Raw genomic sequence first — 18,038 nt, 5'->3', positions numbered from 1 at the left:
CTCCCGATCGGAGATCCCACGTTCAGGCTACGTGCCCTTGCCCAAGGGTTTCTTGTGACAGCGTGGGATCGAAAGAGTTATGTGACGAGAGAACACTTTCAGAAAACCGGCAATGAATTGAAAATAGCTTAGTTGTAGTAGCACCTTACGCAAAAAATATTAATAATCAGTAGATAGGGGGATTAGCTCAGTGGTTAGCGTATGCTGGATTCAAACTGTTCGAATCTAGCTCTTGGCGCTTAGATTTTCTCTTCGAAGGAGCTTCTTTGAGTGTTGTGTGTAACAGAGAACATTTTCCGGAGGCCAACAATGTACTGAAAAAAGCTGCGGGCGTCAATGAGCTGAGATGTTGACTAGCATTTTTTAAAAAGTAAGTAAATACTACACTAATTAAATAAATATAAATATTAATAATAGTTCAATACCAATGGCAAATCCTGTTATGAATCTTCCAATGTACAACCACAGTTTATTAGAAGAAAGTGCCATTAGTAAACATCCTAGAAGGAACGGCAATGCTGTAATTTGCACAGTAGTTTTTCTACCCAATGTCTCGGCCATAAAGCCTGAAACCAGAGCGCCTCCTGGTGTGGAAATTACACCTAAGCTGGCTGAAACATCAAATAGTAATGATTTAAGTTTTATTTATGTCTTTACTTTATCACTTAGAATACCTTTATTCATACCAGGGTCGAAATAAGATGTTGCAAGTAAAAAACATTTGGAACAAGAATTTATCAACTTGACCCTTTTTTTTTTATTAATTTTTAATGCAATATAAAAGTATGATTTTTGTTAGTTCTAGAAAGACAAAATTGACAAGTAAAAAGGTTATGTTTGTTGTGTAAACAAGTGCTACAAGCTTGGTTGTTACATTGTGAAACTGTAATATGAACCAATTGATTTTTGATAACAAAAAAATTCAGTTATAAAATAAAAAATATTTTTTGTTTTAAATGATAACCTTGACCTTACAGATTATTATTGTAATTAATATAAGTACTATTTCCTGTAACTCGATATATTCAGTTGTGCAACAGTCTCAATTTCATGGCCGCACATTGGATCGTCGTGTTTTTAATTTTTTATTTATTACATTTGTTTGAATGAATTGCTTTCTTAGAGGTTGATCTGGACTCAGAAATATAAGTTTACAAATTACAAAGTAAGACTCTAAAAAAAGTCATCAATTTTCTGACAAAAATAACGAAACTCCTTTTTGTATCGAGCTGATAATGTAGTGACCCAGGAACGTTTCTAAATTTTAGCCATACTTCGTTTAAATCAAATTATTTTATGTAGGCGTAAATGGGGGTTTCAACACGGATACCTAAGAAGAATCAGGCGGCCTACATGAGAGGTAAGAAAGTCGCATTTTTTCAGTTTTTTTTAAATCAAATTTAGTTTTACCTATCCATGAAGCATCTTGACTGTCTACTCGAATAAAACTATTTGGTAATTGAAGCTGTGGTATAAGCACCGCTGAAAAACCTTGGGACATACCAACTGAAATAGAGTTCGTATGAATTGCTAGCGCCACCAACACCTGCAAAAAATATTCATATTAGAAAAAGCAAGTAAGTATAATAAAATTGGACATAGTTTCACACAAAATAAACAAGCGTAAACTACACTCTGGGAATGTTGGTCTCCACTTTTACAGTAGCCTTCTTAGGCACATCCAGGCTAGGGTTGAAGAAATCAACATGTACGGCATTCTTACGGAATGGTACACAAGCCAATACCAGAATACTACCCCTTGTTTCCCGTCCATCTTTCGTCATAAAGGTGCATCGAGGGTTGGACTTGGGAGCCATTAGCGCTGCCTAGATATGTGCGAAAATTAAGACCCTGAATTACTATTATTTTATAACCTAGTGGCACAAACGAATTATAAGTAGATCTGTCTGAAAGACGCTTACCGAGATATTTTACCTTGCAGTAGCGTTGTAGAACCCGGCTCTTCGATTATTTCTATTTGATTTTAATGATTGAACTGACAAAAGTAAGAAATTTCTCAATCGTCTATCTTCTTGAACATGTCTCCTGAATTTATTTCGACCGTTTCGTTCGACTTATTGTACTGCAACTCATTCTTTCGACAATTATGATGGTTTTAAAATATAATTCCGTGCACTTTTTGTCGATCAACCCTTACATAACTGTCCTACAAGACAGTTTTAATTAATAGACAATTAAGTGTATATGCGAAAACTTATTAATGTTCGTTTCTCATAAGAAATTATGGAGTTATTTATGTAATTTTTCGTAAAAACTCTTTGAATCCTTTTAGTAGCATGGTATTGCTGTAATATAAAACTGGACCCCGTAATATAAAATAGATGTAGTTGTTGATTCAAAAGCTTCATTTCCTCTTGTTATGAAATGTACTTTTTTTTAAGAAGCAGAGAAGAAGAATTTACCACGCATTAAATTGAAAAATAATCTCATTTGAAAACATCTCATTCTTTCAAATGCATCAACTAATTTAATTTATTAAGATTTATCTCTAAAACATGAAATTCCTCTATAATAGAAATTGAATAACTTTATTCTAATTATTATTGATATTTACCAAAGAAAAACCAGTTTGTGAGGCAATTTTCCTTTCTTATAGTTGTACACATAGACTTGTAATAGTTGCAAGAATTTCAACTCATTACAGTATGTATCGTGATCTTTGACCACGATTTTTTTTAGCACTTCCTTGTAAGAATTTACAAAAATACTTGAGATTATCCAGCCCCCAAAATGGGGTGGTTATGAAATCGAAAATAACGTACCCATTGGCAGTAATTTCTTTGACGGTGCAAAGGATAGGATTATTCATTGAACTGTTATTTTTTCAGATTACTGGTTCGTTCAAATTTCCCTACTTCTTTCATGGAAACTCCGTAAGACTTTTTGCTGTTCCATTCTACGATTAGTAATGAGACTTTCCATTCCACACAGCAGAAAAATTGTTTCAAAACTCTTTTTCTGAATCTGACAACCTCTGAATTAGCATTTAATAAACAGTTTCTTAAAACTGCCATGATTCAATTACTTTATAGTGATATAGGAAGGCGAATCAGCTTTAATTAAAGTTAATCAGTTAATATTAGGACAAAATGTTAGGGACTATTAATTACTTTTGGAACTTGATTAGAAAGTATAAGAACGGTATTTTTACAGTTAAGATGCATCATTGTTATTAAAGATGTATTGTTAGGTATTTTCATTATGATTGACTAAGGCACTTGAAAGTTTCGAAAGATTGCTGATCTAATGTTCCCTTCTTCAAGACCTCGTAAATAATATTTTTGTAAGGAAAAAAAAAATCTAAAGGTAATGGTTGAATTACTTTGGAGTGACCAAGCGTATTTACGACAAGCTTTCCTGCAAAATCAAATTCTTTTTAAACTTATTTTACTAAGTTAATAGACACAAATCAATTAATTAATAGATACTTTGAATGGGTATAATTAATATTGGTATGTTCAAGAATGCTTATAATATGAATATAAAGGGTGTCCCAAGCTATATGGATAACGACTTTTTCTCGGAAACTAAGACAGCTAGAAAATAACTAAAAAATACGTGTTCCCTTAGTTCTGTTTGTTAGAAATCCAAATTTACTTTGTAAATTTTTTTCGGTGCTTCCAGAAGCGAGTTACAGGCACCAACTTCATTTTTTCAAATGGGAAGGTGCGGTTTTTATTTCAGAAATAGATTCCTCAATTTTTTTAAAGAAAAATTTACTTGAACGGTTTTTTTTCTGTGAGCGATATTTTAGAAGTTATGAATGTAAACATGATTCTTATAAGAAATGTCAAAATGATAATATTATAACGGTTTTTTGATAGAATAAGAAGAAAAGTACTATTTTATTATAAATTTTACTCCTCATTAATATTACAGATCATGCTCGAAATGGCTTCCACCATTAGAGATGCATAGACATGCACTTTCCTGCCATTTGCCCCTTACTGCCAAAGAAATAGATTCGGCTTCAACCGACTTACAGGTATCTATTATTCTCTGCTTTAGTTCATCTACAGATGCCCAACCCGGCTTGATTCAGAACGAGGTGTCACTGAATTCCCCTCGTGTCGTTATAACACGCCCATCAAATTGCCTATCGAGATATCTCTTTACATGCCTGATGGTGTTATATCCATCACGGGGGCTATTCAGTGGCTACCTCGTTCACCGGATTTGACACCTATGGACTATTTCCTTTGGGGATACCTGAAAAAAGGTGATTATTCATAACTTTTTTCTTTCTTTCCTTATTTCTGCTTACCTAAAAGCATTTCTAAATCTAGGTATATCAGAATCAAGCCGGGATTGCATCTGTAGTTGAACTAAAGCAGAGAATAATAGATACCTGTAACTCGGTTAAAGCTGAATGTACTTCTTTGGCAGTAAGGGGCAATTGGCAGGAAAGTGCATGTCTATGCATCTCTAATGGTGGAAGCCATTTCGAGCATGATCTGTAATATTAATGAGGAGTAAAATTTATGATAAGATAGTACTTTTCTTCTTATTCTATCAAAAAACCGTTATAATATTATCATTTTGAAATTTCTTATAAGAATCATGTTTTCATTCATAACTTGTAAAATATCGCTCACAGAAAAAAACCGTTTAAGTAAATTTTTCTTTAAAAAAAATAGAGGAATCTATTTCTGAAATAAAAACCGCACCTCCCCATTTGAAAAAATGAAGTTGGTGCCTGTATCTCGCTTCTGGAAGCACCGAAAAAAATTTACAAAGTAAATTTGGATTCCTAACAAAAAACTAAGGGAACACGTATTTTTTAGTTTTTTTCTAGCTATCTTAGTTTCCGAGAAAAAGTCGTTATCCATATAGCTTGGGACACCCTGTATAGTTTTCGTGACCGCAAATTGTTAAACTTAGGATGGAAATTTGCGAGGAATCGGTCAAATAAAACAACTCGTCTTTATGCCAACGTTTCGACAAATATATTGTCCTCTTCAGGGCCTGGATATTACAAATACAAAACAATTTGCAAAGTCAGTAACATAGAAAAAACAGTAAAAATCAGTAATACAAAAATAAACAGTAAAATACAATAAATTCTTTGTAATTATTGAAACTTACGTGGCTATGCGGGTTAGTTGAGTTACAGAAACTAAGAGCCATAAATGGAGAAGCAGGTATATATATATATATATACCATATATACAGTATATACAGATATAGCGGGACTTACACGGGAATTTTGGTAATTACAATTGAACAGATACAATAGACTAATTACAACAAAAGAGTAAATACAATAAATATTGGGAAATTTCTTTAAACAACAAAAACCGTTAAACACAAAACACAGGAGAAACCATATAACCCTTATGCACTAAATAACAAATAACCAAAAGATTTGAACTGATTTTTACTGTTTTTTCTGTGTTACTGACTCTGTAAATTGTTTTGTATTTGAAATATCCAGGCCCTGAAGAGGACAATATATTTGTCGAAACGTTGGCAAAAAGACGAGTTGTTTTATTTGACCGATTCCTCGCAAATCTTCCATCCTAAGTTTAAATGCTTATAATCTTAACTTTAAACTGCCATTAGATGATGTGGGGCTTTTCTCGACATAGCTCAGGCCTTTAAGCGAGTTTGACTCCCTGGATTATTGTGGAAGTTAAAAAGAAGTCTTTTGTCAACCTATTATCTCATATAATCATTCCTGACTGGTCGTTTCTTTCAGATTACTGGTGGATCAGCCTGCTCGATTATTATCGCGGGTTGGTACTTAAGGTAGTATACTCGGACCGCTTCTCTACGATATATGTTAAATTAGTACCATTGGCCAAATAAATTAGTACCATGGGCCAAAAACAATCAAATTTAATTTGCAAAAATATCAATACTTAACTTGAACTTAACTAACGGAACAAATTACTACTGCGACTAATTGGCTGACAATCAAAGCTACTTTTGTAGATGTTTGTAACTCAAACGATATACAACAGCGATCTGGACTTACGGATTTGAATTGTGGGGTGCAACTAAACTTTCAATTCACAAAAGATAGTCTTTTCCATCATAAATACTTCATCAGATGACGAATTCTCCGTTATTCTCTATATACTGCCCACAACGACTTCAATATCCTGATTCCACTTCGACTATCCGCCTTTCTGCACAAATCCTTATGTACAAAATCATATCTCCACGACATTCCAGTACGTCCCAAGTAGATTAAAACGCTGCTGGTTTGGTGATGATCTCCGAAAATAATCTAAGTCAGTGTTTTTCAACCTGTGGTCCGTGAAAAATTAAGTAAATTACAAATTAGCAGTGGCCTCATATTTTTTTTTTTTTTTTTGCACTTTTCTTTGCTAACAAAGAAGCAACTCCCAATAATGTCATAAATTTGTATTTATATTCATAATTCATTCATATATTCATATAATCATTTTTTTCTTTAACTTTACGTTTTTATTTCCGTCTTGATAGACCGCCGGCCCATAACATAATTTCTTTATTTTAGCCAGTCCACGAATTTCAAAAGATTGAAAAGCACTGATTTAAGTTACTTAGCGAGAGTAAAGTTAAAATTTAGAAAAAAATTATGCTATTACAATTTGTATGGGAATAAAAGGAGTGCATGTCAGGTGTAGATTGTTTTAGGGAAATAGAGGATCTCCGCAATAACCTGTCCCATTTAGATTCATAATAATTTTATATTAATTACAGATAAAGAAAAGCCCGTGCAGTGATATAAGAAAAAAAAAATGCCAGAAAAGACCCATAATAATGATTGACTGATTATATTGAAGAATATTGTAATAATTATTTAAGACTGGTAAGTAAATTAACGGACTGTATTATTTACAGTTTGCATGTTAAGAGATTCACTTTCTAAATCTTAATTGTTCACTATGGAAACAAAGACTACCGGTCATTTAGAGTAACTACCACCAATTAAATAACTATTAGAGAGAATTGCTATTCAGTACTTTGGTTTAATGCAAATTTTAAGACCTTATCAAGATTTAGTTGTAGTAAAGATCAAGGATATAAATTTATCAAGTGAATTTATAGGCATCTTTTCTGTTTACTTCTTTGTTATAGAAAACAACGAACTGTCTGCTAAGTTTATTTCAATTAATTTTTTTAGAACACGATTTTTTTTTTCCAAATTTAATTCAATTCTGAGTGTTTATCGATATTTGCCATTGCCAACAATATTGTTTTATTAGAGCAGTCTTTCATCAAAGAGGGCGATAACGCCCCCTTCTGCGCGCTAGTGGCCTACAGGGGGGCGGTAAAGGGCCCAGAGAAAATTGGGGGTGTTGAAGTGGTTCAGGGAGGCGATGGCTATTTGTGTTTGTCTAATATTTTAAACTAAAATCAAAATCTGCTTACTACACTACATCGATTATTTCGTTGATTAGTTAATTCTGGCAATAAAAGCTAATTCCACAATTTAATCCTGGATTGTGGTCGATTTATTCAACGATTTTTCATAGCATTACCATCGACTTACGGCTGTTTTTGACTAAATTCGAGCCTGGTACTAACAAATCTGTTTAAAATTCATCCTTCACATTAGATTATTGTAGTTTTAAAATTTAAATTGAAATGTTTGTTTTTAATATTATTTATAAAGTTGCTTTTTATTGCTCTCATTAGAACAGTCTCATTTAAAATGTAAGTTTGAACTCAAAAACAGGATAAGACTCATATGACACGCTATAATTAAATTAAAGTAATGATTGCGATTGTAAGTTTTAAGATTTGGTAAATTAAAAAAATTTAGGGGGCGCTAAAAAATAATTGATTCTCAAAGTGGGTGGTAGAAGAAATATAAGTTAGAGAACCTCTAGAGGGCGTTTTATTGTATCTCCATACAAATCCAGTTTGGTTAATTAAATCATTCGGTATTTCCAACTTTCCTGGCATTTCTTCTACATACTGATCTTTCGAGATCCCTTGCTTGCATCGCTGTTTTTCTAGAACTGTTTGTCTGTAGTAGTGTTCTCACCTAAGCTTCTACCTTGATCTATCTAATATAGCATAGGCAATTTTTCCTTCAATTTAGTTTCTTTTAAATTTCTTGATATTTATCCACTATTATTTTCTTTTCTTCACTCGCTCGAGGGGGTGCACTCAGAAATTATTTGGGGGAGAGGGTTTGGTTTGATAAGTAAAAGCATTAATTTTTCATTTAATAAATAAATGTTATATAAAAAAGAATATTTTCAGTTTGGTTAATGATCTTTGCTATGTTAAATGAAGAAATGAAAGAATTAATACCGTTTGGTGGTATTACTGGCCAATCTTCAGCACAATTGAAAAGACCCTTATGGCTACAAGAACGTTTTCGTAGGCACCCATCATTTCTAGCAGTGTTGACAATGTTCAAAAGGTATATTTAAGTTTTGGAAAAACACGCAAATAAACAAGTTTCAACATAATTTTAATATAAAAATATAATGTTTAAATTTCAGCTATCAATGAATCTTATATCAGAGCTTTAAAATAAACCTTTGTCCAGCAGTCCAGCTTGTAGAGAACTTAAGGAAATTAAATCTTGTACCGATTATTGGACAAATGTTGCTTATTATTCACAATTAGACAGCAACAGGAATTCATTTATAGGTTAGTTATTCTTAAGATTTTTGCTTATTGAGTGTGTGATCTATATTATTTTATAGAAGGACAGGATATTTCTTATTGCTTAGAATATGTTTACAAAATTATTAAGACACCTGATATATATTATATAATGTTAGTAACAATTATGTATGTTTGATTTGGAGTTTCAAGACAATGTAGAAATTGTTTTCAGTTTCCATTCTGGGTTTTTTAATTAGGCATTTTATTGATTTTATATAAAAAAAATTATTTATGTACTTGTAATTTAGTTTGCTCTATAAGCAAATAGATCGTGCTCAACAAGGAAAATTTGCTTGTAGTGGGAGGCACTTTGGCGGCTTGTGAGAAGTGGTTCTGATGTAGAGCAAGGTTGCTCTTGAAAGGAGAAGGAAGGGTAAAAAGCTGCTTTAGGGTCTCTGAATCGTTTGAATTGCTTTCGGAAATTATGTTTACAATCTTTTTTAGGAAGGTGAAAAGTCGCTGAATCAACCAGATTAGTCCGCCAAATGAGTTTGTTTATTTGGTAGCAATAATATTTAAAAACAAAAAATAAGACTAGGCAACAGTTTTACTTATGTTAAACATAAAAATCATATCCACTTGCACGATATCGATGTCTATAACAAGGAATTGTAGATCCATATCGTAGGACACGACTTTATTATTTTAAAGGCCAAGGTTATGTTTACTGCAATGAAGAGTCGTGTTTTTGCCCTTGCCTACGTCGTGTTCTTACTAATGCGTGCAAAGATCTAATTGTTTTGTTATTTTTGCTTCATTAATGATTTATAACTACAAAGAGTCCAGTTAAGTAAATTCTAGATTAGTGGAAGAGAAGTGCTAGAGCCGAAAGAAGCTTATTGTGCTTACCTCTTGTAAGCCTAAGAAGAGAATCATTTTATTTTTACAAAGTCAACGATTTTCCTACCATCTTTGCGTATTGTATACCTCATCCTGACTAAATCTATTAAGCCTTAAACAAGAATTCTTAAGAGAATGTTTCTGAACCTATAGGCCACATTAAAAGCACCATTCGCCTTGTCTATCGGTGATTAGTGAGATGACCAATCCCTTTTACTAAGTAGATAACTACCTTCCCGATCTAAAACCTCCAAGTATGTGATTAAATATCTCTCGGCACAGCCACAAAATATGTAAAGAGAAATCAATATAAGTAATAGTAGTGGCTCTCAGTTGACTCCTGAAGGCTGCAAGAGAATAAAGGCAGGACCCATTATACTCGACAAAAACAATCCTTATTTGGTCCTAATTTTTCCTTCCGTCTATGGACACACTCCAAGCAGAATTTCCATCATTATACTACGATTTCTCTATTTTGTACTTTTCCAGGATGACTCGAAAAACAAAAAAGGGCATTGGGAATCTCAGTTTAAATTTATTCTGGATAATCTGCTTTTGCTTTTGTCTTCGCCCTAAATTTCTTTACGTTCTCCTTCTATTTCATAAATTGTTGCAACTTCTTGCAATTCAGTATTAATCGGCATATACCTGCTAGTATGATAGATGCCGAATAAGAAATTGCTCTGTACGCTATCATCCTAGGTCTTCGTAGTCTTTGAACTCTATAATTTGTGTTTAAATATATATGAAATTAAAGTTCAGCTATTAAACGTTTTGGTGAGAATGAATCCACATGCCTAAGGTTAGTAGGCAACGGTTATTCTGTGTTATTTTATCTTAAGTACGTCGTGAGTGTTCTAATTATGTTCATTTAAAATATAAAAACATAATTTGACCAGTTCATTCTCTAAAAAAATATTTATTCAACTATATATATCTGGTTTTTTTTCGAGTCTTTTGAATATGAAGCTTCGGATGCCCCCTTTTAAATCCGTCTCTTAGTTGATGAAAGGGTGGTTTCTTCAAAGCTTTTTTTTTCAGGTACTAAATGAAGCGTTCTATTTAGGCAATAAACTTTTTATGAATAAGATCGTTAGTTGACAGAGTACGGATCAAGGAGAACCAGTACTCTAATACGCCGAAGGTACACTTTTTTACCAGGGTCAGTGCTGCACTCTATTCCCCACCTGCTCCATACAAAAGCACGCATATTGCGCTTTCCATTCAGGACATTTTAATTCCTTTCACTTGATTGCATTTATATATCTCAGTGTTGCGCATTTCAATGCTGATTATGTAAACAAAAGAGGAATTGAAAGAGAAAATGCACTTCCTGTATCAAGTTCAAGGTAAGTTAGGTGAAGTGGAACTAGAGCTCTACTGTTCCCTAAATAATTTTGTCAAGAACAGTCAGTCAATCAACTCAACTTTCTCTTATTCCAATTAATGTATTTAAATTTTCTTGAGACTAAGAAAAACCATAACTAAGTTGATTGAACTGAACGTAATCGTACAACTAACATAAAATAATTAAAATTTCTCACAAAGTTAATCAGCTAATTTTTTGTATGTTCCCTATATTTAATTTATGGTAGTCCAAGTAAAGGGAAGTAAGGTAATTAACTTGAGGTTTTGAAGGTATATTTTTCAATCTGTAGGTCACCCTCCTTTTCAATACATATTAAGTCTCATCTTTGTTAACCTATTGTACAAATAACGGCGCTTCTTCATTCAAATACTTGATGACGGATTTGAGCGCTGTTGCAGACTGTTGGTTTTGACACATCGTCCGTATAAGCAAGGTATTAAGAGAGGATGCTGTATTCATTTTCCGCTGGGTTTAAAGGTCATTTTAAGGTGTAATGTGCAGTTTTGCAATCTAAATATTAATAAGAAGGCGCTGAGGTGAGCTGAGCTGTTAAAAATGCACAGTTGAAAATGTATTTTTTGGTGCTGGTACAATTCCCGGTCTTGGTCTTAGATCATACTTTATACTTTATATGAGATATTTATAGTAAAAGACGTTTGCTAGTCGCCTCCGTCCAAGACACCTACTTTGGAAAGACGTAAAGCCCGCCTGAAAAAATAGGCATTACTTAACTGTACTTTACTATTTGTAAGAATTTATTGTATCGTAAAATTCGAAGTTTGAAAAAATGTATAACTTATTTGGAGAATTGTGGTAAGAGATAGTGGTAATATTGAGAATTTTTAGTTATGCGAGTGTTTAAACCAGATTTTTTTTAAAATTACAGAGTTGCAGAAGTAAAGCCAAATAACTTACAAGTTATACAAGTGAAAATAATACAAGTGAAAGAAAATTGGAGATTGCAGTAAGAAAAGTGATGTGAATAATACGTAACTAAACATTTTTTATTTTTTCCTATTTTATTTTATTTATTAATTAAATGAAATGAAATTCTTTATTAAAAAGTAAATTTTTTCAGGTTCAGTAGTTTCACGAATTAAAAACTTATTATTTTAATGATTTGATAAAAAATTCGTGAAACCACATGAGATAGGAACATTTTTTCAGAGGTTTTGGTTAACATTTAGAAAGCGTTTAAGTGACAACACTTTAATATCTCAGGGCCTTCAGCCATTAAGAAACTGTTAATCTATAAATTACTCAAACTCATTCAAGCTAGTTACTTGTTTGCCAAATTTGACAACGTGGGAGTCTTGGATACGGATTGATAAGCCAGTATGCCGGAATCAAAGTTTTCTAAATAAAATATTTCCAAGAAATTATTTAGAAATGGAAAATTTCTTAACGCAGTAAACTTAAAACTTCTTAATCAAAGGGATCTTTTAAAGTAAACTTTAAAACTAGTTTTTCTGCGAAAAAATAATTCAAATCAAAAGTGAAAAGTAGTTGCATATAAAAAAAAAAAAACTCAGATATCCCGTCCATTCTTAGAAAGGCCTTTGGAAAAAGTCAGCTAAACAGAAGAATTGCTTTTCTAATGAATCGATTTTTCAGTTTTTGGGAATTTTCCCGAAATGGTAACCAACTAATTTTTTAAAAACTTCGTTTAAACATTGCATACGTGCAGATCTATAACTTTTAATTCATTCTTTTTTTTGGGATCAACATTGCTTATAATTGTACTGATTACTCATTCATTGTGCTTAATATTGTTCGTAAAATTTGACCCCATACATTGCAGTAAATAAGTTTTTTTTTTTGTTCTTTCTGACTTAATGAATAATGAATCATCGTGATGCATTTAATTGAATTTAAATTCCAAATCGTTGTGTAATTTAAAAATAAATATTAATAACCAAATAAATAGAGATTCAGTATTATTTTCAACATTGTTTTCCAAAAGTTGTGTTACGTTACGAAAATTACGTGTTACTTAATATGAGGTGCTGACCTCCAACTCTGCTATCTCCTTAACAAAAACTTACAGTTTAAAAAGTTAAGTATAAGGGTTGATTGAACGCCAAAAGGTACACAAATCAGCAAGTACCCAACATTTCATTTATACTTCATTGATATTATTTAAGTAATTTTACTGCATTAATTTTCATTCATATTTTTTAAAATTTATTAGATGTCACAGACCTTTATGCTGGCCTTTTCATCTACAAAATATTTGTTCAAGTAGCACTATAGATTGACTATAATATCTATTTATCTATAATAATCAAACTATTAATTACAGGTTAGAAAGAAAAACGTTATAGAAAATATGAGGCTAAAAAATTCAAATACTTTTTTTAAAAAAATGCTCACACCAACATATATTAATGATTTTGTTTATTTTATTTATTTATTTGTATTTTTAAATAAAAATTGTCGGTTTAAGTTCATTCTTCGATTAAAGTAATTGTCATTTTATGTAGTAGTCAAACGTTTATAATAATAGATAATAAATTAATCTGGCTTTATCATAAATAATATAGTTTTCTTCAATTACATTCTCAATCTAAGTTTTCTTCCCACAATGTTATATATGTAATATATATAAAATAAATAAGATATGCATATATTTAGGACAGCTAATTGTTCCAGTATTTTACTATAAGTAAAATTAGGGGGACTAAATTCAATTACAATTGAGAAATGAATAATTATTGTTGAATAATCTACTTTTTATTAACTGTGTGTTATTTGTGCTCACGAATATTTCGGTATGACGAATTCAAGACCGAAATATTGTTTTAAATCCAAAAACATTGATTCAAATTTAAACAGTAGCCGACTCTTAGTCTTTTTCTACTTAAACATGCATTTATATGTGACTACTCAAAATAAAGGGCATATTAAAGATAAATCAGAAGAATAATTTGGAATAGAGTTAAAATAAAGTTCAACATTGCTTATAATTGTACTGATTACTCATTCATTGTGCTTAATATTGTTCGTAAAATTTGACCCCATACATTGCAGTAAATAAGTTTTTTTTTTTGTTCTTTCTGACTTAATGAATAATGAATCATCGTGATGCATTTAATTGAATTTAAATTCCAAATCGTTGTGTAATTTAAAAATAAATATTAATAACCAAATAAATAGAGATTCAGTATTATTTTCAACATTGTTTTCCAAAAGTTGTGTTACGTTACGAAAATTACGTGTTACTTAATATGAGGTGCTGACCTCCAACTCTGCTATTATTTAATAAACATAATTTATATTTAAGCGTTTATTATTGAATAAATAGTTAACTAATCATTAAATAATAAACTTATTTTTATTCTTAGAAATTCTAATATTGTATTTTAGAGGTTATTTTTAAACAATAAACGTTAACTTGTTTAAACGCCACCACAGCTGATGACATGCGTCCAGCTTTTATTTTAATGTTATTTTTTATTTAATAATTGTTTATATGTAGTTGCATTGAATTTTCCTTAACCTTTTACCTGAAACAGTTTTTTTTTTTTTTTTTTTTTTTATTTATTGTCTGTTCTCTCGTTACAGACAATACCGGACAGTGAGCTGTAAGAAGCTCCTAGGAAGAGAAAATCTAAGGGTCAGCTGCTGGATTCGAACCCGGGACCTCCGCGTGGGAGTCCAGTATGCTAACCTCATAGCTAATCCCTTCCCTTTGTTATTACTATTATTAATAAAAATGTATATGCAATCTTTAGGTTGTAAATATAGGAACAGTTAGCAAAGTAATTTTACTTGTTTTAATCACTGTATTTGAACTGTTAAGGTTTGTAAAAAAGTAGAAACATTTTACTTTTTTTTCCTAATTTTTAGTTATAACTTAGATTCGTATAGCCTGAAGCCATTGTAATTTTAATATTTAATCGAAGGTCAGGGAGTGGTCTTCTGCAAGATTAGAATAAATGAGTTTTTATAGTAATTTTGATGTATGTTATCTTTAATTTTTTGGATCGGTTCTAATTAACTATTTAGGAATTAAAATCTTGACATAATCCTGATGTAGAATTAAATATATACTCAACCTTAGTCTTTTTACAAAGGAGAATCAAATCTTTCTCATTAGTTGATATTTCTAATATTTTGTGAAAACGTCTAGCAGTAACAAACAACTAAACAGAAATCCAAATAAATTTACAGATTACTTCGTAAAACCTCTAAGCATTTAATAATTCTCGAAATTTCAAAAACTGAGGATATTTATCTGGTAATTTCATTCACTAACTCAACTGCCAATAAATTTGCTCCATTTCAATTGTTTAACCAGTCAGAAATACTAACGTTGGTTATTCCTACCACATCAGCTGTAATTTACGAATTAATTTGCTAAAAATTTAATTGTAAATTGAATTTTAAAAAAAGTATTTTAGAAAACTAATTTGCTTACTCCAATCATAAGAGGTGTTCATGAAATTATTCAATTAAATACAATCGTACAATATTTTTCTGCGGTTATTTTGAGAAGATTAAACAAATGCCGTTTCGCGATGATTTGCACGAGGGCACAAAATGCATGAGTTTCATCTCCATAAATCACCAGAAAAATGATCTGTACTCGTGATATAAAACGTTCATTGAACTAGTTTTATACAAAGTACCATCATTTACGTATAAGTTTTGAAGAAAATTTACATTTTGAACTAATTATTCATTTAAAGAAAAGAATTGTTAAAATTTTGTATTTGTAAACTTCGTATTACAAATTCAGGTGACTTTCACCTTTGCATTACAATAATTTATCTATATTCTGCAATATGAACCAAATGAATGGGCCCATTATAAACCTAGTTGAGTAAAGAGAATCGAGAGCATTATTGAGCTAATGATTGTGGAAATATTTGAAGAGAAGAGCTAACACTTACTCTGTACGGTTTTCTCTTTAGTCTGTGGCACCCTACTCTTTGTGTAGTGTAAGACATAAAACAAATTTGCGCCCTCTAGTGGCCTCGTACTTAGTTATCTATTCACTATTGTACAAACAATATAACAATAGATTGTTATTTAAAACATTCAATATTTATGATATTAGGTAATATTCTTTTCTTGTAATTTTTTATTGTATAAGAAAGTTTTTAACCAATTCTCCACTTTGTATAGAATTGGTTTTTTCATCATTTCACTTGTATTTAATACAGCTTTTGGGGTCTGCTGTGTCCAAAAAAATTGGTTTTTAGGGTATAGCTTGTAAATGTGTGAAGAATACCTAATTTAAATATTCGTAAAATCCTAGAAAGAAAAATCCTAACGTAAAATCACAGATAGCTCAAATTTTACACTTCATTTAAATTCTTCAATGGCTGTTTACGGTAAACTTAACGATAAAATTTCTAAAAAAGAATCCATACTTTTTTCAATTAAAAAAAAAAAAAAAAACTGTTTTGCTTCAACAATCTTATCCCAATTTCATTTAAGTAATCCCCTGTATCTAACAATTTTTGCAAGTTTGTAACATTTGTGCAATTTTGAAATATTAATGAACGAATTTAGAAAGGAATTATTTATCACAGATATTTAAATAAGTTAACTGGTCATGTTCTGATTCATTGCTGGTGAAATAAATTTCTACTTGGCCTTGCTTTGGCGTCCCGCAGTCTATGTCTGCTGGCTAGTAGTACGTTTTAATATGTACATAAAGTTTTATTCATTTATCATATAATGTAAGTTTACTTTATAAATTAAACAGGTAAATTTATCGTGCCAGTGAATTTACAAAATTTATTCATGTTTGAATACTATCTTTTTTTTCTCTCAAGTTTTACGTTAGTTTCAAATCTCGACCATTAAGTTTTGCGAACGTAGGTGTATCAAAGTTTACTGAGCATGAAGAAATTGCTCACACTCACTCTTTCTGGGTACATCGAATAACTCAAAAGGGGGGAACTGACAATACCAGCACTACTTTCTCTCTATTCAATACTCAAGATTTTTTACAAATTTAGAATATTTACTTTTATTTATTTATATATTTTTTTTTTCAGGCGGAGCTAGTCGCAATGTATCTTTGTGCTGCCGAGATGATAAGATGGCGACTTAATTAATTCCAGGATGGCCATATTCTTGATCAGCCAGGGTGGCCTTACAGTATATGGAATCTGTTCAAGACGAGTGTGGAATTTGTAATCCCGTCGAGTGTTGGGTAAGGTATTTTTTGCCCCATCATTGGGAATATAGAGGTATGTAATCACTTGGTTCCAGAGTGCTTTTGTGGGTACTCAAGGGACACGAACCTTTTGCGGCAATGCACAATGACTTGCTAATGCAGCCATCTAGGGACAGGCGTAAAAGTTTGTTAATAGCTACTCGCTTAAACTTATTGAGGCATTATTAAAACAAGGCTGGACGGACTTTTGAAAGATTGAAGGCTTTTCTAAACGGCTATAGTGAGTTAACATGCTTCGCATTGGCAAGGGTAGAAAATAGCCTGTTAAGGTTTGTCAAGAAGAAGATGAACCGACATTGTGCATATTACGATAGGCTGGTACAGCTTAGAGTACGGCTCTTTGAAGAAAAAAAGATACATGCCAATATCCTTTGCCTAAGAACCCCTCCTCACCAAAAAAGAGGAGAGTGTCAGGTCTAGATTTTGTTAGGTTAAAGTGGGCTTCATGACTGGAATTTAATCTGTAAAAAGTGGGTTTAGCTAGATAGCAGGAATGACGTCAGTTCGTCAGTTTGTATAGTAAGATTGCGTACAAGATTTGGACAACCGATGAATTTTCTGGTTTGGATTTGTCTCAGCTTACAGATAGATTAAACTAGGGCGGCCTCAACGCCTACGCCACTGCGACCCCTTTGGACCTATTGTGGCTCCCCTCACTCTAAAGCTCACCCTCCAGACCTGTCCTTTTAATCAGACTCCTGATGTTGGAAAGCGGCTCTTGGGTAAAGCTCACAGGCCTTGGTTTTTCCTCCAATATCCTTAACCATAGGAGCCCTTTGTCTCAGGTTAAGTGACGCTCTTCGCAGGTTCAGTCAATGTTTTAGTACTCAAGACTATCGAGATCGCAGAAAATGTTAAAAAAGTGTATATGTTTTATTAAAGAGAAAAATGTAGAGATATTGCAGAATATAATAGCAAAGCTAATTCAATGTCCATCAGTTAAGATGTTTTTGAGCTTGAAATAAATGACCTTATTGGAATCCAAAAAGCGATATTATG

General features: G+C 31.8%; 1 protein-coding gene across 3 annotated transcripts in view; it reads right to left on the bottom strand.

Annotated features, from left to right (window-relative positions):
* Positions 1 to 18,038, bottom strand: part of LOC141458418 (trehalose transporter 1-like protein) — a 35,034-nt gene that overhangs the window by 1,204 nt on the left and 15,792 nt on the right. The window contains exons 1-3 of one of the 3 annotated variants that reach the window (XM_074136370.1): positions 1,633 to 2,528; positions 1,411 to 1,546; positions 426 to 611 (exon numbers count right to left, since the gene is read on the bottom strand). In XM_074136370.1, the coding sequence (XP_073992471.1) occupies positions 426 to 611; positions 1,411 to 1,501 (277 nt within the window). In that variant the 5' untranslated portion in view covers positions 1,502 to 1,546; positions 1,633 to 2,528. Of the gene's footprint in view, positions 1 to 425; positions 612 to 686; positions 1,012 to 1,410; positions 1,547 to 1,632; positions 2,529 to 18,038 lie in introns of those variants that run through there. The other 2 variants (XM_074136369.1, XM_074136371.1) reach the window with 2 other exon arrangements.

This window comes from Rhodnius prolixus, unplaced genomic scaffold, assembly GCF_049639745.1.
Source record: "Rhodnius prolixus isolate KJV_2025 unplaced genomic scaffold, Rpr scaffold_5, whole genome shotgun sequence".
NCBI lineage: Eukaryota > Metazoa > Arthropoda > Insecta > Hemiptera > Reduviidae > Rhodnius > Rhodnius prolixus.
This window is presented reverse-complemented; position numbering and strand designations above follow the sequence as displayed.